Source organism: Centruroides vittatus, unplaced genomic scaffold (genome assembly GCF_030686945.1).
Source record: "Centruroides vittatus isolate TY-2023 unplaced genomic scaffold, ASM3068694v2 contig_962, whole genome shotgun sequence".
NCBI classification, from domain to species: domain Eukaryota; kingdom Metazoa; phylum Arthropoda; class Arachnida; order Scorpiones; family Buthidae; genus Centruroides; species Centruroides vittatus.
Window position 1 is genome coordinate 486,744 of NW_027122638.1, and position 27,808 is coordinate 514,551.

General features: G+C 26.8%; 1 protein-coding gene across 1 annotated transcript; it reads left to right on the forward strand.

Moving 5' to 3' along the window:
- The first annotated feature begins 1,273 nt into the window (after positions 1-1,273).
- Positions 1,274-23,305, forward strand: LOC136985351 (uncharacterized protein PF3D7_1120000-like). The gene is made up of 2 exons (XM_067282618.1): positions 1,274-1,317; positions 22,861-23,305. Exons 1-2 carry the CDS (start codon positions 1,274-1,276, stop codon positions 23,303-23,305), a joined length of 489 nt encoding a protein of 162 aa, XP_067138719.1.
- The last annotated feature ends 4,503 nt before the right edge of the window (positions 23,306-27,808 follow it).

Genomic DNA, 27,808 nt, shown 5'->3' on the forward strand with positions numbered 1-27,808 from the left:
GCCATTTTATTCAAGTATTTTCATTCGTTTAAATAATTTTATAATTTATAAAATTAACACCTTTTAATTATTGATGTTAGTCGCAATTATTATTATATATGCGACTGTGAAAATTATTTAATAAATATACCAAAGACTATGTTAGAAACACATATAAACATTTTTTCAGTAATTAGATAATTACATGATCTTATACGAAATACTAATCTAATTATGTTTCATAATTAACTTAATACGAAATTTTATAAATGATTTGTATTATGTTTAACTAATGAATTGTTTTGGAAAATAAATTTTGCATGAAAAATTATAAAATATGAAAACAGATTTGCGAAAGAATGTTTAAAAATATTTTTAAATGCTATAAATTATATGAAAAAAATGAAAATAATCAAATAATATTTGTTAAATTTAAACTTTCTCTACTTGAGTAATTAAATAAAATCCAGCGTAACTGTACTTTAAACATTAACGAATTTAAAACATTTTTTTGGTATATTAATTTACTCCAAAAGACAAATTAAACTAATTTAGTATTAATTTTATTTATTTTTAAAAATATTTTAGTTTCAATTTAATTTGTATAAAGCGATACGTTATAATTATAACTAAGTTAAATAGCGATAAAGTGTTTTATATTATAATTGGTATTTAAATTAAATAGCAGAACAGAATTGGATTTTTAATATTTAATTGTATAAAATAATTTTTATTTTTGTGTTATTGCTTTAAGATTAATCACTGAGTTTTCTCAATTGGCTAATTAAAGTTAGCATTACTTATTGCTTAAAGTAATCACGAACAGCAAAAATTAATTTCGTACCGAGAGAATTCTATTATTTATTGGTTGTATAGGCCCCAGATGTTATAGCAAGTAATAATTCGTTGAGACCAACAACTTCCTTTAATAGGAGAAAAAAATTCTTGTAGAAATGCAATTCGTTTAGTTTTTTTCACTTGATGAAATATTGTTAAATTGCTAAGAAATTATTTTTATATTTATGTTACTAATTATTTTCTGAATTTATTAAAGTACTAAATATGTCACCACTTACAATTTTGAATTAAAAGAAAATACTTTTAATTATTTTTGCTTATCTTTACAGAGATTAAACCTTGAGTAATACAATAATTCATGTTTGCTTCTGAAGTGTTGCATAGTGAACCGCATTGTTTATGTCACTGCTTTGCATGTTATACATTTAATTAATTTATATTGTAAAATAATGTAACGTTCGGTATCTCGTGCTGTGTATTATTCTTTAGTACAATTATGAAAGATGATAGAGGTTATGCGTTACGCAATCTTGAAAATAGGTACGTGTAACAGCGTTACAGAGCGTTACGGGCGAAATATTAGTTTAAAGTTTAATAATAGTGTTACGTAATTTATGGGTGACCCCTACCAAGAGAGAATGTTTACAAGTTATTAAAATAAAATTCGAATTAAATAATAATTGAAAAGTAATTCAAACCTTTACATATTTTCGATTTCTTGTAGTTTTATCGTTTCACTGCATGCAGGTACTCTGTGTTTGCGTGTTCGGCCCACTTCTATATGTGTCCAAGTCACATGAACACATATGTAAAGTATAGTCAAACTTTTTGTTTGTCTAACTGCTCAGATTCCATACAAATTAAGTTATAAATAGATTAAATTCTTAGATTTTATAAATAAATCTTAAATATCTTTTTAAATTTAGTTTTATCCAAAATAAATATAAAACTATAAAAAATAAAAAAAGATAGAATTTTGAATTTTCCTTTTATATTACATGCTTGCAGTTCTATTCGTCTTAGAGCAACAAATGTTGTAAACTGATTTTGGGAACAATATGATCTTTACAACAATATGCTCTTAATAAAAAGTACATAAACGGACACTGTTTTCAGTTTACTTCACGAGCCTTAAATCTAATCCTCAATGAAGATAAAGAGAAAAAACCATCGTAAGAAAATTTTAAAATATAAAAAGTCAATAAGCATTAAAAGAAAATTTTAATTCTTATAAAAATATTTACTTTCCTCTACTTTGTAAAACATGAAGTAAACTTAAAGCTTTACGTTTCCAAACGTATTTTATATTTAAAATCGTTTTAATATCGTAAAAATTACATTTTTTGAAATCTTCTAAAACTAGAAAATATTTCCGTTTGGTAATTTCTAACATAATACAATTTACATTTCTTTAATTGTTTTCATGTTTTAATTTACTATTTAAGACATTTAAGTATGTTATCTTTACCTTGAATCACATGTCTTTGCTGCGTAAGTTTATCGAAATGGGTATTGATTAGGATCCGGGAACAGAATAATTAACTTGCCATATTTTTCTAATTGAAAAAATTCATTCAGCCTTCGAACAATTCAGAGTTCGAGCGGTTTCCCGGAACGAATTAAATAAGAAATACTATTGTATTAATTTATATTTAGCTTTTCTTATTTAATTTAGATATTGTACTGTTCTAGGTATTTCTAACATGAACATTATAATAAACCGTAAATATGTTGCAAAATTATAATAATACATATATAATAATATTTAAGAAATCATTTTAACAATAAAACTTTTACTTATGTTCAGTTTAATTCGCGAATAAACAGTTATATTAATTTTTACTTATATTATTTGTTTTGGAGTATGTTATAAATAGAATTAAATTTAATTCTTTTAATTGTAAATAACACAGAGAAAATATTAAATGTAAATTATGTCTTAAAAAATTAATAATTTTAAATAAATATTTGCATTTCTATTTAACAATTAAACATACAAATATTATTAGTAATTATAATTCATCTCCATAGCTGTGGTGTTTATTTTAAATTTTCAAATTTTTAACATAATTTTCACGAATTACATCATTTATTTATATAAAATTTGTGTAAATAATTAACAATATATTTTTAAAAAATTCTGCTAATTATTTGCATTTATTTCATGTTTACAGATTTTAAATAATATTCATTTACTTAACTACAGTTACAGTAAGTAAAGAAATAAACATTATTGTTAAATACAAGACGTCAAAAGTCTTTTGGACCCTATTTATTCCAAGTGTACTGAAACTATATTAATTTTTTAATGTAGTTTCATTGGAAATCGTGCGTGGAGAATCGAAAATCTTTCTTTGGGCTGCAATTTTCAAATTCTCAAAAATTTTCTACAAAATGGAGTTAGATAAATGACCGGCATGACTCTGCTGTTATCAGGAAAAGTATGATGTATAGGGGCAAAACACTACTATAACCGAGGGCATTTACATATTTTAAATTAAACAAATTAAAACTATAATTCAAAGCCTAGTGTTGTGACAAAGTCGCAATAATTTTTGCTTATGTTGAGCATAAAAATCTTTTTCAGAGTAATGTAAAACGAAATCACTTTTACTCCACGTAATTTTAAGATTCCATATTATGCATCTCTGAATGTATTTACTTGTATCCAAAAATTATTTTAGAATAATTAAATGCTGCTCTTTAATTTTGTCATTGAAACCTTTACTTTCCCTCTTCTTATTAAAAAGTTACAATATAAATAAACTTGAAAGTCAACAAAAATTCCATCCAATTTTCCTAATTTAAATGTTTGACACGTGAAATAAACTGGAAAATTCCAGATAATCACTCCGTTATTGAGGTGCAAACCCGCAACCAACCATAGTGTTTAATGGTATTATCCACTCAGCCATTGGTGAACAGGTAAATATTATAAATGCATGTGAGTTTCTCATCTCGTTTGAAATTATATTTACCTTAAATTCTGTTTAAAACAAAATATTTCAATGTATTTTTCAATATTAATTTGTGTAATATACAACATTTTCTACAGGATTATTCACGTTTAATGTACCTGACAAATATGTAGTAAAATATACGTCTAATTTAAAAATTGTGGATAAAATTTATTTATTTTCAGGGGCTTTTTCAATTTTTTAATTGGGTGCATATTTTGAGAGATATTTCTCATTGAAATTATGAATCTATTAACGATAGATACAGTACACGAGTTTGCTAGAAAAAAATAATGAGATTTTTTATAATCTTAACAAACATTTTATAATGTTTTACATTGCTTTGGCTGAATTTTCTAGCATAATAACGTACATTGTCAGTTATTATTATATTTATCTTATTTATCAAGAGTGTACAACACAAGAATTTTCTAAATGCTGAAATTAGAAATTGCCAAAAGTAAAATCTTTACAAAAATTTTAAGGCTAAAAACTACATTTAAATGATAATATAATTGTTAAAGACACACAATATATATTAAAAGAATTTCAAACTATAAGAAAAAGATAGAAATAATGGAAAATATTCAGCTAACTTGATATAAAATCGATGTTTCTTCTTAATTTCCGGAATGAATGTCAACCTCAGATGAGAAAAAATGATTTTCTATTATCGGTGTTTTGAAGAAGAAAATTTCGATAACTAGTTTCTTTGGCTTATTCAAAAATCACAGTTACTTGTTATCGATGTGGTAACAATCAAATAAAATGATCCAAATAATTCCAACAATGAAATGAATTTGAAGTAAATGTCCCAGATGAAAATACTTCAATTTTCTTTACATCTCACAGGATCGAATGTTGGCAATAACTTTTCCCATGTTCACTAAATATCGCTAGAATAAACATTCATATATATTTTTCGGTAGTTTAAAATGGAAAAAATATTCTTTTTTCAATGAGTTTTGAAAGATCAACAAGAATGAAAAACAAATATATATTAATATATATATATATATATATAACGTCAGAAAATAACAATATTCTTCTACTTGTTTACCCCATGAAAACATCTTTATATAGATTCATTGTAGCATATGATGTTATATTTGACCAAATAAAAAGATATTGAAAACACAGCATTGTATGGAATAATTTGTAGAAGTATATCTTGACTATTTTGTTAAACAGAACGTATTACAATATAAGTATTTATTATTATACTTATTTACTTGTTTCTGTAAACGTCATAGTTTTAACAATAAAATCAGAAACGAGTCACATTGATCTATGTAGAACAGCAATGGCGTGACCCGCGGTTCATACATTGATTACGAGATATATGCATTTAAATGTTTAGAAAATATTAGGATTTGTAAATTATAAACATATGAAATGTTTTTAAATCTATTAAGTATATGATAAATCGTTAAAGCTGTCGTAGAAATTTTTAAAGGCCACAGATTATGAATCCCAGATAGAAAAATTATAGAAAATACGTTATTAATAATAAATAAATTATTAAATTCTAAAAAATGAACGACTATTTTTGTAAAATAAAATAAAATTTCTAATATTGTAACAGTTTGTATATGAAAATTTAATATCATAATTGGTTCGTTGAGTAAAAAGTTTAGGATCCATTAAATCAATTGACAAGGCCCAAGTACAGTGTAATCTTGTGTAATTTGTGGTATGTATGGTAGATAAAAAGGTTTTTTTGTTGAATTCTGTAATAGAAACAATAATTTTGAATAAAGAAAAAATAAATGACAAATATCATAACACAGAATCGATTGTTTTCTGTTGTACGTTGATAATATCACGATTGCCATCTTTATGTGGCACATTTTAACAGCGATCTTTTGTCAAGTGAAACCAAAATATACTAAAATAACAATGGAAAATATCACTGCTATATATTTAAATAATAATATAATATCATTTATAGATAATATTTTGTTGCCAAAGAAAGTCAAATCGATTTTTATGATCTATTAAATGAAAATTTTATTATAATTTATCCTAAAATTGTTGGATATAATTAAATAATGTTGTAAACATATATTTCTTACAATAGGTGTATTCCGATCGTCTCAAAGATAACGATGTTTAGTATAAAAAATAATTAATTAATTCCAGAACGTGTATAATGAATATTTATTTAAAAATTTATTTTTGAAATTTATGTTTATATGTCTCAAGAGATTTTATTCCTGCAGCATAATTGCTTAAACTATATTTAAAAAATACGTTATAATGTATTCATTGAAAATTAAGAAATGGAAAAGTAAATTAGATTTATAAATAAAATCTTCTGTAAATTAAAATGTTTTTTAATCAAAGAATTTATTTTATTAACGAATTTTCCACATTACAAGATTTTCAAAGATACTTTGATACACGTGAAATAAAGACACACGTAGAAAGAAAATTGAATATCAATGTATAAGTTAAAAGGTATAATTGTTTAACAAGGCTAAAAATAGTTATATTGATTTGTATTTTGATTTTTTAAATAATTAATTTAATATATATAATAAATTTTCTAACGCTTGAGTTTTAACTTTTTTACCATATTAAACTTTTGGAAATTTCTGTTTTCTTTTCCTTCTATTTTTATATTTACATAATTAAAAATATATAATGAAGTAGCTACAAAATATAGTAATGTATCTTTTTATTTAAGCTTTAAAATTAATTGGAAAATTTTATTTATAATTTAAGTTTTTTATTTCATTTAAATCTGCTTCGTTTTAGTATTTTTCATTATAAATGTTTTTGATACACTTGCTAATTGATGTAAGTTTTAATTACACTTGTTCAGTTTTCATTTACTATATCTAATATTTATAATATAAATAAAATACATTTTTTAACATTTTTTCACGTTAGAATTATTATAATTTTATAAGCATTATCTTAAGAGATTGTTCTTAGCAATAGATTTGTATGAACAGATCGAACTAATGGAAGTTAAATCAATGTTCAAATATTAAAAAAACCTGTTTTTAAATTAAAAACAATTATTTTTATGTGAAAAACTTATTACACAATACAACAATTCTAATACTTTTAGAATATAATTGCGACAATAATACCTTTATCAAAAATACGCAATTCTAATATAATATTTACTTAATTAAAATAAATTACAGGAATTTAGATAAAATTAAATAAATACTATCACTTTATTTAAATATCCAAACGAATTATATGCATTGGTTTTAAGAGTTGGCTAAATTTATTCTGTGTTTAAATGTTAGAACGATTTCAATACATCTATAATAATAACAATTGTTTATCTCCACGTAATTATCAGAAATTAAAATAAATAACTTTACCTTACACCCAAATATAACATGTCATTATGTAAAAGAAAATAAATGAATAATACTTAATTTACAAATGTAGAAGCATTTATATTTTGTAGAGTTTTTGGAAATAAAAATAATCTCATTTCCCAAATGACAAATTTTCTTCGCTGCTTTCATTTCTTAATAAAACAGAATTGTACAACAGGGGATTATTATATATATTATTTTCTTAGTCAAATTCCCGTATTTATGCCTACTTTTCTAAATTGCGAATTTTATTTGTGCGATTTTTTTAATGCGAATTTTTAATTTGTGCGGTATAGTTGGCGACTAGTCTCGTTGCGATTCGTCGTGTCTCACGTTGATTTATTATAGCTAAATAAACTTATTATAGCATAAATGCACTTATTATAGTAATATTATTGCATGAATATGCGAAAAATGAAATAATTTACTTTTTAAGTCAACAAAACACCACCTGGACAAAAATATGTAAAACAGACGATAGACCAGACGATGCAGTCAAGTGCTGACATCTGTTGTCAATAAATTCTATTTCGTACGGTTTTGAGTTATTTTCTATGTGAGACTTTTTTTATGCGGTCCCTGTTGACCGCATAAAAAAATTATTTTTTTAATTGTGTTGCGAAAACTATTATTTACAGCCATTCGTGAAGTTTCGTGAGATTTTTTTTAATGCGTTTTTTTTAATGCGGTCCCTATCCCCCGCATAAAAACAGGTTTGACTGTATATTATTTTCTTATCAAATAATACCCGAATTTATCTACATTTTCTAAATTGGAATATTTATTCTTTAATAGAAACATAGTAATTATTTTTAAAATTTTATAATTTTTTTTGCTAGATTTAATTTTTGTTCATTTTTCAAGGTTTATTTGTGTAAATTATTTGGAAAAATAAGTTATTTTACTAAATTTATAACGGGGAATCGGAAAATGCAAGTTTGAATTAATTAGTTCCACTTGTTAGGATTACAAATCTATAAAATTCTAATTTAATTATTATGCCTTTGTGTCCTCTATCGTAATTTAAAATTTATCTTGTATACTAGTACTTTTTTTATCAATTAACAGAACTTATTATACTGGAATTCTACATGCAGATATTTAGTCTTACAAATCAGAAATAATATTTTTTATTTAGTTCACAGGTAAACTAAATAAAAAATATTTCCAAAATAAAAATATTAAACTATAAATTTCCACTTCCTTAATCTTAAAAACGGAGTTAGACAGATTAAGTTCGAGACCAGATATGGAAAGTGTTGGGGCAAGTGGCCTCAATTATCTATAAGTAAATTACCGGATTTCACCGAAAGTCACGTTATTTTAATTCAAATCCTGTCTCCTGAATGGTGTTAGATAAATGACTGGCATAGCTCTATTGTTACCAGGAAAAGTATGATGAACAGGGGCAAGACAGTACTAAAATTGAGAGCATTGTGACGATTGCTCGTTAAAATATTAAACTTTTATTTCATTTCTCGAATTTATAGCAACTTTGCAATTATTGATATAAACAAAATTTATATCATTTATCATTAAACTATAATTAATTTATACTTAATTACAGAACGTTTTTAAAACATTGAGGAACTGTAAGAACAATGCTATTTTATAACTAAAATAGATACACCAAAAATAGACTGAACCAAAAACGCTATACTTTGGTGTATTATTGGGCTGCGATTTTTAAATTTCAGACATATATATTTTCATTACCGATTGTCTTACTGTCTGTTCATCCTTCGTTAATCTCGAAAACAGAGTTAGTTAAAAATCGAGACAGGATACGGAAAGTATACTTTTTAAATTAAAACATAATTTAAAATTGCATCCTAGCGTTTTTGACAATGTCACAATAAGTTATTGCTCGTTTTAAATTTAAGTTGAATAATTTGAAAATTATTACTATATATATATATATATAGCTATAGTTGTCTCAATTTAGTTAAATATTTTGACTTTAAATTATTTATAAAATTAAAAAATCAAGAAAATTATTCGATAATGATATATTTTTTCTCACAAATTTTTAATATAAATTATGATTTAAATGTCCTCTTTTATTAATAAAATATTACTAAATATCTTTTTGTTTTCTATTTATATGATTAGAATTAATGTTTTTATAAGTCACAATTTATATATATATATATATATATATAAATTTTAATTAAGACTAATACATTATTTGGTTTTATTTCAAAAAACTTTCAGACAAGTAAGAAATTTTTATGATTAATTTATTTGCACGTATTATACTTTCTTATTTTATTTTATTTTTTCGTAAAATTCAAATATTTCCTACGGAGTTTGCTTCTGAATCTTTATTTTAACTTTATTTACATAAATAAATCGAATTATTTTTTTTCTAAAATTCTTCTTATTTTTAAATTTCTTCAGTTCGTTTTTATTCTTAGTTATTTCGTTTAAATTATATTTTAATCAAATTTAAATATTATTAAAGTAATTCAGAAAAAGGCTTCGAGCTTTACTTTGTGCCGTAAAGTTGTTGGATGTACAGTACTGTACATTAATTTGGCCGAATGTTAGAAAATCTTAAGCATTATCAGTGAAGGAAGTTTGAGGCCCAGTCTTTTTATGAAATTACAAGTACTATTCGGTCATCAAGAATAGTTTTCACGATAATTCTATATTCATCTGACAGTCACGTGATAGCCTGCAGATTTTCCTCGGTATTCCAACGAATTAGTATAAAAAATTTGGTGCAAATCCAGCAAAACATTTTGGAATTAATAAGAGGGTGAAATCAGGAGATTGGCGGGGTATCCATGCTTCGTAGTAGTCTGTATTTTCCTCAGGGTCCTTGAGAATAAGTATGAAGAATTTGATTCAGATCGATTAACGAAATGTTAGAATTTAAAAAGGGGGGGCTATAATTTTATAAATACTTAATATTTTTACGTAAAATCTTCAAAAGGACCACAAAAGTGGTCAGCTCTCGAAGCAGTTATTATGCATATGCAGACTCCTAGATTTTCGGTAGCTTGGGTGTCGCTATAATTTCTGGTTGTAAATCTAGTGGAAAAAATTCTGATTTGGGATAGCGAAAGTCCAGAACATTCAGAGAATTCATTTAAAATTTAAGACTTCCGAAGTCCTCAATACAGAAAGTGAATATTTTAAATTTTATCCAAATCGGTTCATTGGTCTTGGAGATATTGACGTTCAAATTTGGCACTTTAAACATTACACTTATGGCTGAGCTCTGGTGAATTAAGAAGCAATTAAATTTTTAAAGATATTAATCGATTATCTTTATTTTTATTGTAATTTAAATCTTATTATTTTTATAAAGTTTTGATGAAAATAAACAATATAGCAAGCTTCTAAGCATAATTTATATAATTAGCAATTACTAAACTATTTACACCAAATTACTTTGAACAAAAATCAATAATAAAGTATTAAATTATCTTAAGTCTTAATTGGTTGAATCATATTTCGAGTAAAATTAATTTTTAAAATTGTATTTTTCTTTTTCCTATTGAAAATTTTCCATTAATTTTATTAATACTTTGTATGAGATCCTTTTAATTCCTTTCGATAAAATTGAACTAAAGTTTATTTTCTTGTTTAACTTAGAAAACGTATTGAAAATTAGATTGATTTTGCTTCAATATCTTTAAGGTTTACTTGAGTAATAACGAGATTAAGATATTTTTGAAAACTCTGAAACTTCTAAAGTAAATTTATTTTAAAAACTGATAAAGTATTAATTTATAATAAAGAATCTAAACATTTGTTTAAGCACTTCTATAATAGATTAAAATAATAAAAACAATAATAAGCATAATCAAACGTGTTGAAAGACTGTGTAAAAATATTAACAAATATTTATATATATTATATAAATTTATATATATAACATATATATACTATATGTAATTCATTGGTTTTCTTTTGTTCTTTAATCGTAATTACAGACTATAACATACTTAGTATAAATTTTATACGTTAAATCGTGTAGAAAATTGAAACAGATAAAACACAAAAGATATAAAACAAAAAGACTAAATTAATTAACTTAAACAAAGCAGGATGAAACATTCAATAGAGAAAGGTGCTGAATTTACAGACTTTTATTCTCATTCAAACCAAAATTTTAAATGTCTGCACTTTCACGATAAAGAAAAATTAATAGCTCGGTAGCAGTGTATTTGTTAACACGAGAACGTGAAAATTATATTGATATATTATAAGAATAAATTAACTTATATTAATTTTTAAGTTATAAATTTTAAAAGTTTAAAAATATTTTTAAAAATTTCTTTTAGTTTTCTTTGGTTTGTACAATAGAAAACTTCTTTTCGTAGCATAAATGGAAAGTTTGTAAAATTTTCCACTGACCTCGCTGAAGTTTTTCATTGTAATTTTAAAAAATTCGATTCAGTATAACTGATGGTAACATTGGTCTCTCGCTAGCCAATTATTTAAAAATATAATAGGGTAGCAATTGCACACATTTCGCTGATGTATATGTCGAGCATGCGATAAACTACAGTCCAAATTTTCCCCTGCAGCCCTTCTAACGGAAAGGGCTGTTGTAATCTCAGCCCTAATGTAAATAGAACTTTGATGATTACAAAGCACTTGAAAAAAATACGTACACGTGTAGCACATTAAACAGTTCTTACTATTACCTTTCAGTGCATTCCGAAATGACAACCGGGATTCCAGAACAGGATGTCAATTGTAATAGCGAGGGCTAGCAGTCATCACTGCATAACACGAAAGAAATGAAGATGTGGTTGACTGTTAGGTTAAGGTTATAAGTTTTAGGGTTATGCATATGAATCGGTTTAAAACGCCAATGAATAAAACAACGGTTACCTAAACCACTCCAGCATTGTTATCCCTTGTGTGTTGTGCAGTGAAGCATTTACTTGTCATATTTGATATCCTGTTCTGGGTTGCTATTTGATATTTTGGAATGGACTAAAATTAACAGTACGTATTTATTCATGTGCTATAACTTTGTACTTGACAATATTGTTTCAGTTTTATTAAGGGCTGAGATTTAAACAGCCCTCCGTAATAGAAGGGTTGGAGGAAAAGTGTTCGCACCATCTTTTAGCACTTGCTTGACATATAAATAGGCAAAATGTCTACAGGCCCTATAATATTTTTGAAATAATTGGCTGGGGAGAAACTTCTGTGAAATACTACGTAAAATTGTGATAATACAAGCCGTGTTGTAATGTAAACTACCTCTAGTATATTATGTTTCGTAGTGTAGTTTAATGCCTGATAATATGTATTATTCGATTTGTTTAATGAAATTACAATATTTATTTAGAAGCACACTGTTATATATTAGAGAATAGGACTGATTTTAAAAAATAGTTGAAAATATTGATATTAAATATTAGTGAAGAAAAACCAAAACAAGAACATATTAAAATAATGAATTACGAACTTGTAATATCAATCTATGACATATCAATTAGTATCATAAATGTAATTAAGTAAAGGAATGAATTGACTAATCAGAATCAAATTTACCACTTTAACGACAAATAAGTAAATAGTTATGTCTGTTATAATTAATACAAATATATTTAATACAGCATTTATCAAATTTAATAAATTTAATAATAGTTGCGAATTTTATTGTAAAATTGTAAAAAAAAACCTGTTTACTGAGAAGAGATTACTCCATTTAATAATACAATTGCAAAATTTCTCATACCTATAATATTTGTAGTTTTATTCAACGTTTACATTAAAATCCATATAATAAAATACTGATAAATAATAATAAATTGCAATGTATTTCAATAAACATTAATAGAATAATTAAAACGTCAATCATTATAATAACTTCATAATTAAACTTTACACATAAAGTCTGACACCCAAACACAATAACTTCTTATTAAAGGAGTTTTCATTCTTTTGACATTTCTTTTCTTGTAAAAAATCATATTTTGCATTTGAATCAATTCCGAATCTGCTCTGCTTAAAGCTTCTTTTCAAATCACAAACGAAACTGAGAATAAAGAAATGTTTAACTGTATAAATCGAATCAGAATTTGAATCTTTATATATCACCATTGTTGATACGGGACCGTAGTTATATCGCTTAAGGTTAGAATATGAAATAACAGGACTCAAATATTTATTCCCAAGTCTTTTACCAAATGAAAAATTGTTGATCTTACATTGATCTTTTACGACAAATTGAATTTCTTAAAAAAAACATTAAAATCAGTAATATGTTTTTAAAATTAATATTTCGATTTCAGTACATTTTCAAAATTAACATGTGTCAATTAATATATAATACAAATAATACGGATATTAATGTTATATGTGAGGTTAATAACGTTTTGGGAATATATTTTGACTATTAACGTATATTGTTATCATTAATTTTAATAAATTAAAATCATATTCATTAATGTAATGTTTAGTTTTAATTTAAAATTAGCTCCGGTTTTGATTTCTTCGATTTTTATTCTTACAAGCAAATAAAATCGCTTTCAGAAATATGCTCGCAAGTCATAGAAGTGTAGTAAACTTGGTATCGTAAATAATAAGAAATCCATAAATGAGATTATTTCTTTCAGGAAACAAAAACAAAATAATTTTTCTATGAAATGTTTCAGTCTCACATCGAACCTTATTCTATTTTTAAAAATTCTTCTATTTTATTAATTCTGATTCATGTTCAATTCGTATGTATGCAGAAGATGGCTAGAAATGAGGCTGAAGACATTTTATAATAAATATATTTTCGCTTTCCTGAAACAAATAGTTGTATTTTTATTATTTATGCTTGCCTCCTTTCCCAAATGTTATCTTGAAAAGAGTTTCAAAACAAGCATTCTTCTCTAGATACAGATTTACATTTTCTTTGTTCAATTAATAATTTTGAAAAAAAACTATATAATCTACACAAATAATAATAGCAGATCATATAGTATTTACAAAAATACTAAGTGAACATACATAATGTAAATCTGTGTCTAGAGAATAATACTTGCGTTGGAACTATTTGCTAGACTTCATTTTTCAAACTGCAACTTTTAATCATCTTTTAATTAAAAACATTCACGTGATTTCCGGTCCAAACTGAAAGATTTTATATAGTTAGTGGGACCTCCAACCATTAAGCTTTCCAAATCTGGTATTGATTTTCTTCTTAATTAACGATGGACACAACGGATCACAATGGAAATGTATAAGTCTGTAATTTGAAAATTGCAGCCCAATTACTTGTTTTAGAGATTCAATATATAATGTTTTAATATTCAATATATAATGTTTTAATATTCGTCTTTTCAATTGTAAATAAACTCCTCTAATTTATATGTGCACAAATACATTACTTTAATAATGATACATAGGCAATTATAAATCTGTAGTGTACCATAAAAAATTACTACTGTTATTTAAGATCGGTTGGAAAGTTATATTTGTTATAAAATAAATAATAAAGGAAAAGAATTAACGTTCTTATTTCCTAAGTTAATTTGAATGCATAATTGAAACAACTAGATGAAAAAAAACTAATTGCAACAAACAATTCTATTACTAAATTGAATACATAACTCCATGTTACGAAAATTAATAGTATAAATTATCCCGGAAAATGCAAAATTGTATAAACCAATAATTAACGTTTATTTCAAAACACAATAGTAATTTAAGATCCACGAGTATGTAGTTTATCCTTACATAATTCATTTTTTGTAACAGAAAACAAATATCAAAAATGTTTATAAATAAACAGACTCAATTTGCAGAAACCGAAATTTACTGTTAAGATTACCATTAAAAAGCAAAATTTACACCTGATATCCGTACTTCCTTTCAATATTTCATTTCGTTTGAATCATCAGATATTCCTCTCATTGAATCCTTACATGTTTACAGATACTACATCATTTTAAAGTGATGATAACAGATAATTAAAGAAATTGCTTTAATGGTGAATTATTATCATTTAAAAATAAATATTTAACTACAATGAATAAAGTATTGAGACTTACGGTACATAGAATTGACAGCATCTTTAAATTTATGCACAGCAAATTAGAAAATATAGAATAAACAAGAGACAGGAAATTAATCGAAAGTGTAAAGAATTGCAAAAGCTTTCACAATGGAGAAAACTTAGATATATTATTATTATTAAAAGAACGAAATTAAAAACAGTTAAATACAATGCGTATGTACTGATTATTTCATTTGCATATGTGTAATAAATCACAGAGAGCTATATAATTCATTACAGAATGTTTACTAATGAAACTACAGGTGTATGCCATTCTGTTATGTCTGTGTAATAAATTAAACAGAACTGACAACTGATATGAAAAAATGAATTTCTTTATCTTTTTGAGTGCATCTTGTATTCTATTACATACTGTTTGGTGATACTGCTATAAACGAATGTCTTCACGTGAGAAGAATTACTATTATTGTAGCACTATGTTTTGCTTATTTATTTTATTTAACACGATATCATGTAATTATTAATGTAAACTATCTGAAAATTAATATTTTATACATGCTCCCCCCTCAACAGAGAAAATATTCTCTTTTTGTAAATACCATTTTGTAAGAATTATTAAGTTATTTGATGATTATGATATTTTATTCATGCTAATGTTCAATGCTATTTTTTTATTTTTATGCATTTAAGTGGGTAATCAATTAACTGAGGTTTTAAAAAATATAAATTTTTAATAACAGAAATGAAATTTTACGTGTCTTTGTGGTTTTTCTTATTGACAAAATGAAACGATTGCTTTACTTTTCTACTTATTTTCTGATAAAAATCATAACTAAATGACTTTTTATCTAATTAACATAAATTGTCTGTATACAAAATTATTTTAAGGTTAATAACTGAGTAGTATTTTTAACGAATTATGATAAGAAGAAAATTGTTTTAATAATTCTCTTTAATTTTAATTAATTTAATTTTTAAAATTATAATTTATAATTGATTTTAAAAGCTGTAATTTTTGCTTATATATTTTTGCTGAAAGTATTAAAATTTTATCTTTTTATAAAATTAGATTAAAACTGTCTTAAACATAGTTATATTCTTAAATGATTTTTTTTCTTGTAATAAATTAAATATTTGCATTAAATAAATTACACTTTAATTTTGTTATTAAAAAAATTAAAATGAATTTAAAAAAAAAATCCAATAAAAATTTATTATTGGAAATTATTAAAAACGAGCAATTATTTATTGCGATCGTCAGACCGGAATTTCATATGTATTTGATCAGGTTCTCTGTCCCTAAGCTATTTATATATGATCTCGATTTTAGTAGTGTCATGTCCCTGTTCATCATACTTCTCCTGATAACAATCTAGTCATGCCGGCCATCTATCCAATTTCGGGTTGGAGAAAATTTTGAATTAAAAACATGTGACTTCCGGTCCAGACCAGAAGTTCCTATATAATTAATCTGGTTCTCCTGCCTTAAGCTTTTCATATATGATCTCGATTTTTATCTATGTAACACCGTTCTCGAGATTACGGAAGAACAGACAGCAGATGAATGATACTGGAAATGTATAGATCTGCAATTTGAATATTGCATTCCAATAAGCTGATTAGAAGTAATCATCGGTTGTTTCGGTGAATAATTTATTTTATGCTCTTTATATAAATGAAATTTCAGTTTATTTATGTGAACATTATTTTCATCCTAGAGTATATTTTTATTTAATACAACGTATTTCCTTCATTTTCTGTACTTGAAGGCACTAAAAACGGCCTTTTCACATGCCTTTCGACCAGATCCATAATTAGTAAAGGTCAGTATCCAAGTATTCATAGCAAATTACTCATGAAAATTGCTCAGGTACTGAGCTCAACCAAATAACTTCGAAGGCGACAGAATAACGTATTTATAACCTGTCTTATTCGCTGCTTAATGTAAAAATTATTATATTGCATTTTAATTCCTTGTTTCTCCTATTTTCAGTAATAAAGTACGTGATTTCACACATATCACTGTTTTTACTTATGATAGCGTCAAGAATAATAATAATAATTTACACGCGTGTGTGAAATCGAAAAAATCTAATACGATCTTTACTCTTATTGGGCTGCAATTTAAAAACTTGTAGAGCTATAAATTGCCACTGTCGTCTGTCTGTCTGTCGTCTCTTAATCTAAAGAACGGAGATAGATGACCGGCATGACTCGATTGCTAACAAGAAAAGTATGATGTACAGGGACAAGTCACTACTAATTAGAGATGGAGAGCACATATTTTAAATTAAATAAGTTTAAAAATGTGATTAAAAATTTCAGCCTGGCATTGTGACGATGTCACAATAAACAATTGCTTGCTTTTTATTATGACAAATTTGCAAATATATTTGTTCTACATTCCTATGTGTATAGGTTTAACTTATTCTTTTAAAATAGAAAAATATTTTTAAAATTATAAAAATATTGCACAGTAAATTATCTCGAGTTCAGCCTTATTATACATTTTAAAAAATTTGTCTCAAGAGTTATCATTATATTAAAATTATAACTTTTAACAAACAGTTTATATTTTTAAGTGAAGATTCTAACGCATTATGTCGTGTGACATAATAAAGTTGAGTTATTTATTAAATTTTTACAATTGAAAGTTTCCATTATGAAATCCAATGTAATTTCCCTTTTAAATGTAAATTATAAAATTTTATAAAATAAAATAAACAAATATTTTATCTATGGGATGTATGAATATTCAAACCCTTTTTGAATATTTATCATCTGCACTCGTTAATCATAAATAAACCTTGTTTATTCGCAATATTCTTGTTACGAAACATTCTATTCATCAGTACTTACATACTTTTCTTTGCTAAAGTTAACTGTAAAGAAAATATTTGTAATAGAGAGCAATAAAATTAGAAAATTTAGGAAATGTTGATGTGGTAATTAACATGAAAATGTTTTAAACGTACTTGAATTATCGCGATTATGCACCTTAACACTTTTCATATATCTAGATATTAAATACATGTATTTCATATAAACTGTGTTCCACTGATGTAAAGCAGGTTTCACTAAAACAGACCATGTTCCACTGAGGTAAACCATATTCCACTGATGTACACCAGATTTTACTAATATAAACCATGTTCATATTGCCGCCAACGCTGTTTACATCAATGTACGAACCAAAATACTTCCTCTTGTGTTTTCACTCGATTTTTTCAAGTTAACTAAATTCCGATTTTTCCGATTTTTAACTAAATTTTATTTTCAATATCTACAATTCTAATAATTGATATTTAAACTATCATTCTGAAAATTATATGATTTGTAAGCATGATAACAATATTAAATAAAGAATTAAGTCAAAATAAATCATTTACTTCGAAATTTCCGATTTATTAACATCACATACATCAAACAGATATTATTATTTATTTTTACGTTGACGTTTCTCCTTATAATAACAGACTTCATTAATAGAATGATTCTGATCCATAATTAGCTCATTAATTAAAACAGATAGGCCATATTGAATCCTCGAGAAAAATTATATTTATTAAACCTTTCTCTAACTCGAATTTCTAACTTAAATTATTATAAATTTTATGAAAGTTTTAATGTTTTTTCATTGCAGTACTATAATCAAATTAATTAGAACAATTTCATTCTAACTGTGAATAAAAATGTAAATTATTTTCGAATATTACAGTAGTTCGCATCGTTCGCTTTATTTCTTAGTGTAGATGTATCGTTAACATTTTTATAAATTTAAAGAATTATATTTCCCACATTAAATTACTTTAAACAATTTAAGAATTTTTAAAATAATTTAATGAAATTATAGCAAAAATTTTTAGAGCTAATTTTATAATTATTATATAATAGTTTATATTTGTTTTATTTATTTAATCAGATAATTATATAAAAAATTCAGTTTTCTACAGGAATTAATTTTAAATTGCATTACGTTTTATAAAATATCGAAACTTTAATTTTAAAAAGTATTATTATTTTGAAATATTTATAAGAAGTTTCATATAAATTTATTATAATCATATAATAATTTATTTACGTCAATTCATCTTGTAAATTTATAAAGTGATTTCAATCATAAAAAACGATAAAATGATTAAATAAACACGAAGAGAATAACTATTATTGTTTTTTTATGATTAAAGTTTATTTCTATATTGGAATAAGAAATTAAATTAAAAATAAATATAAATTATTTTTTACATCTTTAGGGAAATGAATTCTTAAATTCAAATTTAAAATCGACAAAATTATTGTGACATCGTCACAATGCATTGTTGGAATTTTCAATCATATTCTTAACTAGCAAATAAACCCAGCGTTACTCGGGCAAACGATTTGGATGATTTGATAAATATTGTACGTTTGGAAATTAAGTTATTACTATCAAGAACAAAATATTGCATCTAAAATAATACAATAGAAGCCGTTCTTCATGTTAAGACTTAATCCTCTCCCTCTCCCCCCTGCGGGAGAATTTAGAAAAAATCCCTTCTTTGTGTGCAAATTTCACCATTTTAGGTTCAGCGGTTTGCTCTGAGTGATGATGAATCAGTCAGTCAGTCAGTAGGACATGCAATTTTATATATATAGATTTACTTAATTTAAAATATATGCTCTCGATTTCAGTGTCTTGCCCTGTACATGATATTTCTTTGGATAACAATACAGTTGTTCCGTCAATCTGTCTAATTTCGTTCTGAAGATTTACGAAGAATAGACAGAAATTAGACAGACAGACAGACGACAGTGAGAGTGGAAAGTTTGTGGAAAATGCGGGATGTATAGTAGAAAGTATGTAGGAAATCTGTAAAATAAATTCAATAAAATATATATAACATATTTAGTTTTACTTATTTAAACTAAAAATGCTTTAAAACATGCTAAATATTAATTATATTTTTTAAATTCAAATCATTTCAAATGCAAATAATACAATATTAAGCTTGGCATATGTATTTTTAATAAGCAAGCTGAGTATATGTTGCTATTAGATAATATTTATATGTCTGACGAATCTTATAAAATTTTCAAATTTGGTTTTAAATTAATCATGACAACAATTTATTTCTTGAGCTGTGTGTTATTACCGACTTCTAGGTGATTTATTAATATTTATAAACATAAAAATAAGTTTTAACGCTATGTTATGAAGCTTCACGTTTCATACATTAAGGCCTTTCAGATTTTATTCATATTTTAAAAAATCTATAATATATTCTAACTCTTAAAAATTTTTCTACAATTACTGATATTAAGCAATAAAAATAGAAGGGTTTTAATGATAATTAACTAACAATTAATAATTCATATTATTCAATTGTAATTAATTACATATAAATTATATAAAATAATTATATGTATAAATATATTTTAATTCTATTGTAAAAAAATACACTTTCTACTAATATTTTATTTACATCAATGGAGAAATTTAACATAGTATAGTTCAGAGACGTGGGTACTTAGAAAAATAGGAAATAAGTAAGTTTAAACTTATGAGTTGGGAATACAGAGGAAATTGTTTAGAATTCAACAAGCAGAACAGATTTTCAATGAAGTGGTACTCTGAATACTATATAAGAAGAAAACATTAATAAAAATAATAAGAAAGAAGAAATAAATGGGCATGTATTGAAAGGGAAGAAGAACAACCGAAAAAATATTAGAAAGCACGTTTAGTAGAAAGAAGAAGTAATCCAAGAAAATTATTAGTTGACTCAAAATAAAAACATTAATGCGAAAGTTAAAGAAAACCACAACTAATACAATGGAATAATAAAGAGCTGAGAAGAACTCAGAAAAAATAACACAAAAAATTAGAGTTTTCCATCCAAACAATTCATAGACATTTAAGCTGTTATATTGGGTTGTTCGGAAAATAATTCCTTTTTTTTCATAGAAAAATAAACGCAATATTCTTATACTAAATAAATATTTTATTGAATTATATATTGACCATTTTGGTCAAATACCTGTTGGCATTATTTTTGGTAGTAGCATGATTTCACATTCATAAAAGTTTTAATCGTTGTTTACAAAAAACTGATCCAAGTGATTTTTGACATTGTCATTTCAAGTATACGTCTTACAGTTAAAAAAAAATTTGTATAGACCGGAACAAGTAATAATCTGAGTGTGCCCGATCTGGCGAATACGGTTAGTGTGATAACACATCCCATCTAAGCTATAACAGTTTCCGACGAGTTACCAAACTTGTGTGAAATTTGGCATTATCATGGTAAAACACTATACACTTTGTTTGTTGATCAATTCTGGCCTTTTCTGTTTGATGATATTACTCAATTTGTTTACTTGATGGCAGTACACTCTTGAATCAATTGTTAAATTGTCTGGTAAAAGCTAAAAAAAAAAAAACAATTCTTTAAAATCCCACCATAGAGAGCATGTCTCGTTAATAACATGTGGAACCCATATATCGAGCTTTGAAACGAAACCAATTCGTTTTAAGTAATAATAAACGGTTCAATTTAACAGATATAATCTCTTAGTGATTTCACGTGTTGTTATACGGCAGATTGCTTCAATCGGTACTTTTATTTTGTTTTTATTAGCTTCAAATGGCCATCCAGAATGTGGTGTATCTTCGATATTAAATTGCCAGAACGCAACTTTGTAAACCAGTTTTGACGCTGTCTTTCTCTCAACACATCTTCTCCAAACATGTACCACAATTCATTTCTTGTTTGAACAGCATTTTGGTGTTTTAGTTATAAAAAAGCAAAATATGCCGAAAATGATGCTTTCGATTTTCCAAATTTGATGGGACACCGAAAAAAAACAACAATTGTACAGAATCAAACAAACATTTTTACAAATAACCCTTAAAATGTCAGCTGTCGAAGTATGTAATGAAAATGTGGTAGTAATGTTCAAAATAACACCAGTCGGATTGACAAAACACAACGTTTATATTGACGAGACAAACATACAAAATAAATACAAAATAACGTTTACAACTAAGTATCCACAAAACACTAATCTGAGTTACAACCGACTATGTTCCGTACAAGTTCGTCGGAAGGACACCTTACGACCTCCGCTAACAGACTTAGTACTCGCAACACCTCTGAGTCAGGAAAAGTTCGTGATAGTCCAACTGGAGTCCACTTACACCAGGTTTCCGCAAATCCCAAAGAGAGATAGCGAGAGAGCTAGATAGAACTTCGATAGAACCGATTCCACCTTTTCCCGCCGAAAACTACTTCTTATATAGTAGCCGGCGTTCGAATTCTCCACCAATCAGCTTCGATGTCTTCATAAAGTCCGGCCAACGGCCATTCTCCGACAGCCAATCGTCCGTTGATCGTCGATTCAAACCACAACGGCTTTTCCAACGGATCTTTTCTAACGGTTCTTCCGTAACGACTATGGTTTTGAATTACGAAAGTTCCCGTTAGGTTACAAACAGAGCGGGAATCGCTCGCCTGGGCGATTCCATCCACTACAGTGGTTTAAAATAAAATTGGCTGGTAAAAGTACATCTAATTCCTCTAGTAATAAAAAAACGAAAGTACTTTTCGAACAACTCAATAGATAAGTTGTGAGGTGGTTTCTAAATTTAATTAGAATTCTAACATGTTATTTATTATAATAGGAATATATTAAAATTATGTGGAGTATGTGAGCTGCTCGTCTGGCGTGCGAATGAACTTTCGAGAGGAGCTGAGACCTAGTATACTAGAGTACGACAGCGAAAAAAAATGACTTACGTAAAAATCTGGAAATTTTTTAACAGGTTATCCTTGGATTTAATTATAATGTTATTAATAATTGCTGGAGTCGAATCCAACCCAGGACCTCCGCCATGTTCCCCACAACGATTAATCCAATTCGAAATGCAAAAAAAAAGCTCCAAGGACGAGGAGAAAGAAAATCAACTAGTAGAGATTTTGAGTGAGGAATATTACCAAATAGAAGAAGATAGAAAACAACTCTCTGAATCTACGAAGAATCTGAAAATTCCAGTAAGTGAACCAGAATCACACGTTACAGACGAATCTCAATACACATTAAAATCTATTTACGAGCTAATTCAGGATAAATTCTGTCAGCTAAATATTGAAATTCAATCGATTAAATCAGAAGAAAACAAACTAAAAGAAGAGAATAAGAACTACAAAGAGGAAATGAATAGAATCAGTCAAAAGCTACAAGAACTGGACGAAAAATCGAAAAAATAACCATCTAAAAGGTATGTTCAAATTTGAGATTGATAAACTAGCAAATGAGAAAACTAAAAAGAATATAATCATTATAAACTACCCAATCAAATCATTAGATTACTTACAAGAAATAAATCTATTCATTAATAACGATTTAGGATTAAAAAATAATAAAACAGGACTAATCAAGTTAAATAATAGTAAAAATAAGAATTATTTTGATAATAGGTTTGAGTCTATAAACGCAAGAAACAAGATTTTTAGAGAATTTTGGCGATCGAAATCGAACTTAGTTGGCGAGAACAAGAAAAAAGTAATATTTACAGCCGATCAATGCAGAAGATCGAGGATAAGAAGGAAACAACTAAAGGGTAGGATTAAACAGGAAAAATTAAATAAAAACAAAATAATAGCAAGAGATCATTATTACATAAAAGATAACTTAATATATACGTATATCAAGGTCCCGACCCCCTCATAAACATCTAGAATTGTGCCGTTTATGAGGGGGTCGGGACCTTGACAGGGCGTTATAGCATATTAATAGGAACAAAAAAAGTCTAATAAACCATTGGTGTACGGGCGACCCTTCGCGAGATATAGGCCCCCCAAAATGACTATCGACGTCGGAACTGACGCCGCTTTCTCCGCTAAGCCTATCGCGCGTTTAACAGGCAGCAAGCCCTATTGGGTGTACTATAGATTACTCCCTATGGAATTTCAGGACTTTGATTATATATTTGAACTCGGGGCCGAGACGAGTTCAACGGTACCCTATTTTTGGACCGGAGACGAAAAATAAATGTTACTTATGGCAGCGAACATGGCGGCCCGACTGACCTCTCGTACGAGCGCCACCACACGCCGCCATGTGCTAAACTAGTGATCGATTCACGGTAGTTCTTGAACGAAGTAAAAAAAGGGGGGAAACGTCTTCTAAAGGCAATTTTAACGGCAAGCGACGCGACTCCCGATCGCGATAGCGAGGCCGGAACTGACGTAGGCGCATCTTTCGAGGGCTATATCTCGCGAAGAGTCGTCCGTACACCCATAGTTTATTAGACTTTTTTTGTTCCTATTAATATGCTCTAACGCCCTGTCAAGGTCCCGACCCCCTCATAAACATCTAGAATCTTGCTTTTAAATGTTTATATAACTTGTCGGTAAAAACGCTGTTTACATTATTTTATATTATTTTAGTTGACTGATGAGGGGCATAAGGCCCGAAACGTGTACCGTATCAACTAAATAAAGGTGGAAAAAGGCCAAGTGGTTGTTATTAACACGAATTTGTGTTTGATACTTCGAAGAATAATACAACACGGTTTCACAAAAATCAAGACTATACTCTTTGGCCACCGTTTGTCTCAAGTAGAGGTTTATTGCAAGCAGACCCTTGCACTCATCTATTCAATTTTTATACGTTTGTTATGAATAATTGCTTTGAGAACGAAGATGACGGGTTTATAATAGATGAACAGGTTGTTCATTCGATATCCTATGCGGATGATATTGTAATTATTGCTTCAACGGCCGCGGCTTTACGCAGGAAAATCCAATTGGTGAAGAATTACTTCGATGAGATGAAATTAAAAATAAAGGCAAAGAAATCTGAAGTTATGATATTTAGGAACGGAGCCAACCTACCAAAGAAACATAGGTATGTCTTTTTTCATTAATAATGAAGAACTGAGCGTAGTTCAAGAAACAAAATTTTTAGGTATCATCTTAACACCAAGCTTATCATTTGATAAACAATACAAAAACGCCTCCGTTAGAGCAAATAGTTTAATAAACAATATGGTGAGAATATTCTCTAAGGCTAAAATAAAATATTCAAGCTCATTTCCGACTTTTTCATTCCATAATTATGAACTTGATTGGTTATGCGGCCCCAATTTAGAGTCTCACTAACATTCAAAACAAGTTTATACGCAGAATTTTTTTAATTGGAATTTAACACACCAGATAGTGCTATCAGATTGGAACTAAGCAGGTTTAAATTAAGTGCAACCTTAATAAAAAGATACATGAAATTTCTATTTAAACTAAGAGATGCTGGTAATCTTTCAACGTTATTAATTTATCAATTATCCCGGAAATCAATGGTTAAAGAGCAAAGTAAAAATTGGGTGTCACAAATCTCAAAAATATTAAATCGCTTCGGATATTCCATAAAAATATTTCTGGATCTACCTGAGATAAGTGAACAACAAAGCCAACAATTAATAGAAAATGTCCTAGAAATCTCTCTATCACAGGACATAGAAGATATGTATAATAGAGAAAAAAATCTGATTGGTATAATATAATTCTAGAGTATGCACTCAACAATTACATGTTAACAAATCTGGCTTTCAATGTTAAAAGATTTTTCCTACAACTCAGATTAAATAAAAATTAATACTAATCAATAATAAATTCACCCAGTTTTCCAAGAGTAACTGTCCAAGATCCCATACATTAATGTCAAAATTCCACATGTTTTGTGGCTGCAAAGATGCAAATGAATTAGCACAGAGTTTCGACCTGCACCTTTTATCTAAATGTACCTTTTAGCGAGTGGTTGCAGGCTCTGAGTTGTACTGGAATGTCCTAGAGTACCGATCCATGAGTGTGTATACTTCTAACTTTTTCGATCTTTTCAACAAGTTACGATAGAGTGGGGGAGTGGTAGTAGAAGGAAAGACCGTGTGTGTTGCCGAGGAAGTGCAGTTTTACCTTCGGTAGGGACGAGTAACGAAGTGTCGTTAGAGCGACAGAGAAGTAAACAGTGTAAGTGCGAAGTAATTGTAGTGTCTACTAGATTGTGAACTTGTTAGTGTATCTAAATAAAAGTGTCAGTTTGGGCAAACTGTATTCTGAATTTATATCCCGAGTCCCACACCTCGAACAATAATACTAATTTATTCATTAAGTGACCCTTATTGGGCTGCAATTTTCAAATTTTAAACATGTACAATCTCATTGTCTGTCCTTCGTTAATCTCGAAAATGGAGTTAGATACATAAAAATCGAGAACAGATAAGGAAAGCTTGGGGATTTTATTATTGAATATATATGACCTTCCGATCTGGACCAGAAATCACGTGGTTTTGATAATTAAAAATTGCTGTTCGATGTCACAACAATATATAACCGAATTTTTGTTGCATATATTCTTATTTATGAACTCAACTAGTCTTCAAGAATAAATTTCTAGTTTCATTTCCTGATTATTTCCTGGACTATGATGATCATTGGAAAATGAAATTATTATAAGTAAAGTGAATACAGACGTTTTAAACATACTTATCACAGACAGATTTTTTTAAAGTGCCGAGTGTCAGATAAAAAATTAAAGATGAATTATGAATTATTCTTAGACCTAGAAAATGCACATGATTCAATTATAAGTCAATTATAAGCATTATAAATTTGGAAATAAATCATAAAGTGAAAGTGTGAATAATATTGAATGTGATCAATGAACCAAGAGAAAACAACATAATACTAAAACTAGTAAAATCAATGAATTATGTAACAGAATATGATGAAAGCTGAGATCTTATTTATTGTAAAAATGTAGATCTATTGTACAGACAATATTTGACTACAAATGTTGAGAACTCAATAAATAACACAACAGAATAACAGCAAATAAACGTAGTGAAAATAATATATTTTAAAAATATTATTTGATCCCTTTTTCCTAAATTTTAAGTGCTATAATCATATAAAAATATATTATAACATTTAATATAGTTGTTACTAAGTTATTATTATTTTGTCTTAAAAGTTAACTTCTAAGCAACTAGATAATAGTTATGCGTATAAGAAGAACTTAACTAAGTTAATTTAATAAATAATGTAAATAGACATACATTTAAAAATTATACTTCAATCTTAAAATTTATAATGATAAATTGATATTCTTAGTACCTCACTAATAATAGCAATTACATGTTTCATCTTAATATTTAACGAGTTACATCTAATAGCACTCAAAGTGGTCATTAATTAAGTATAAGTAATTAAGACAAAATATACATTGTTGTTTGTGTACTTTACACAACTTTAGGGGGAGAAAATACATTGATATTCATGTTATATATATATATCTTCAGGGATATAATTTGGAGATATTCATAATGCATTTTAAAAACTTTAATTATAAATTTTAATTAAAAAAATAACAAACTATAAACGTTTAAAATTTTCAAAAGATGATTAAAATAACGTAAGGATTAGCTAAATCCCCCAGGAAAAACTAATTTAAATTTATTTTATGCAGAATATATAACACTTCGTTTTTCATAGAATCACTCGAGGCGAAGATCATTATTATAATACAATGTATTGTATATTCCTACAGGATTTTGATAACTAAATAAAATTCTTTATTTTCGTTAATGAGATAAATATTTAATTGCATTTATTTTCTAAAGTTACCATTTACATGGCTGTACTTAATAGAGAATCATTTATATTCAAGTCTTCTCTCAAAACATTGTTGGGTAGATTTATTATTTGAAAGATTAT

Bases quoted from the DNA above. Each gene is read 5' to 3' on its own strand.
- LOC136985351 (XM_067282618.1), top strand. From the start codon at position 1,274: ATGAAAGATGATAGAGGTTATGCGTTACGCAATCTTGAAAATAG. The intron at 1,318-22,860 runs GTACGTGTAACA...ATTTTTTAACAG, and splicing joins TTACGCAATCTTGAAAATAG to GTTATCCTTGGATTTAATTA.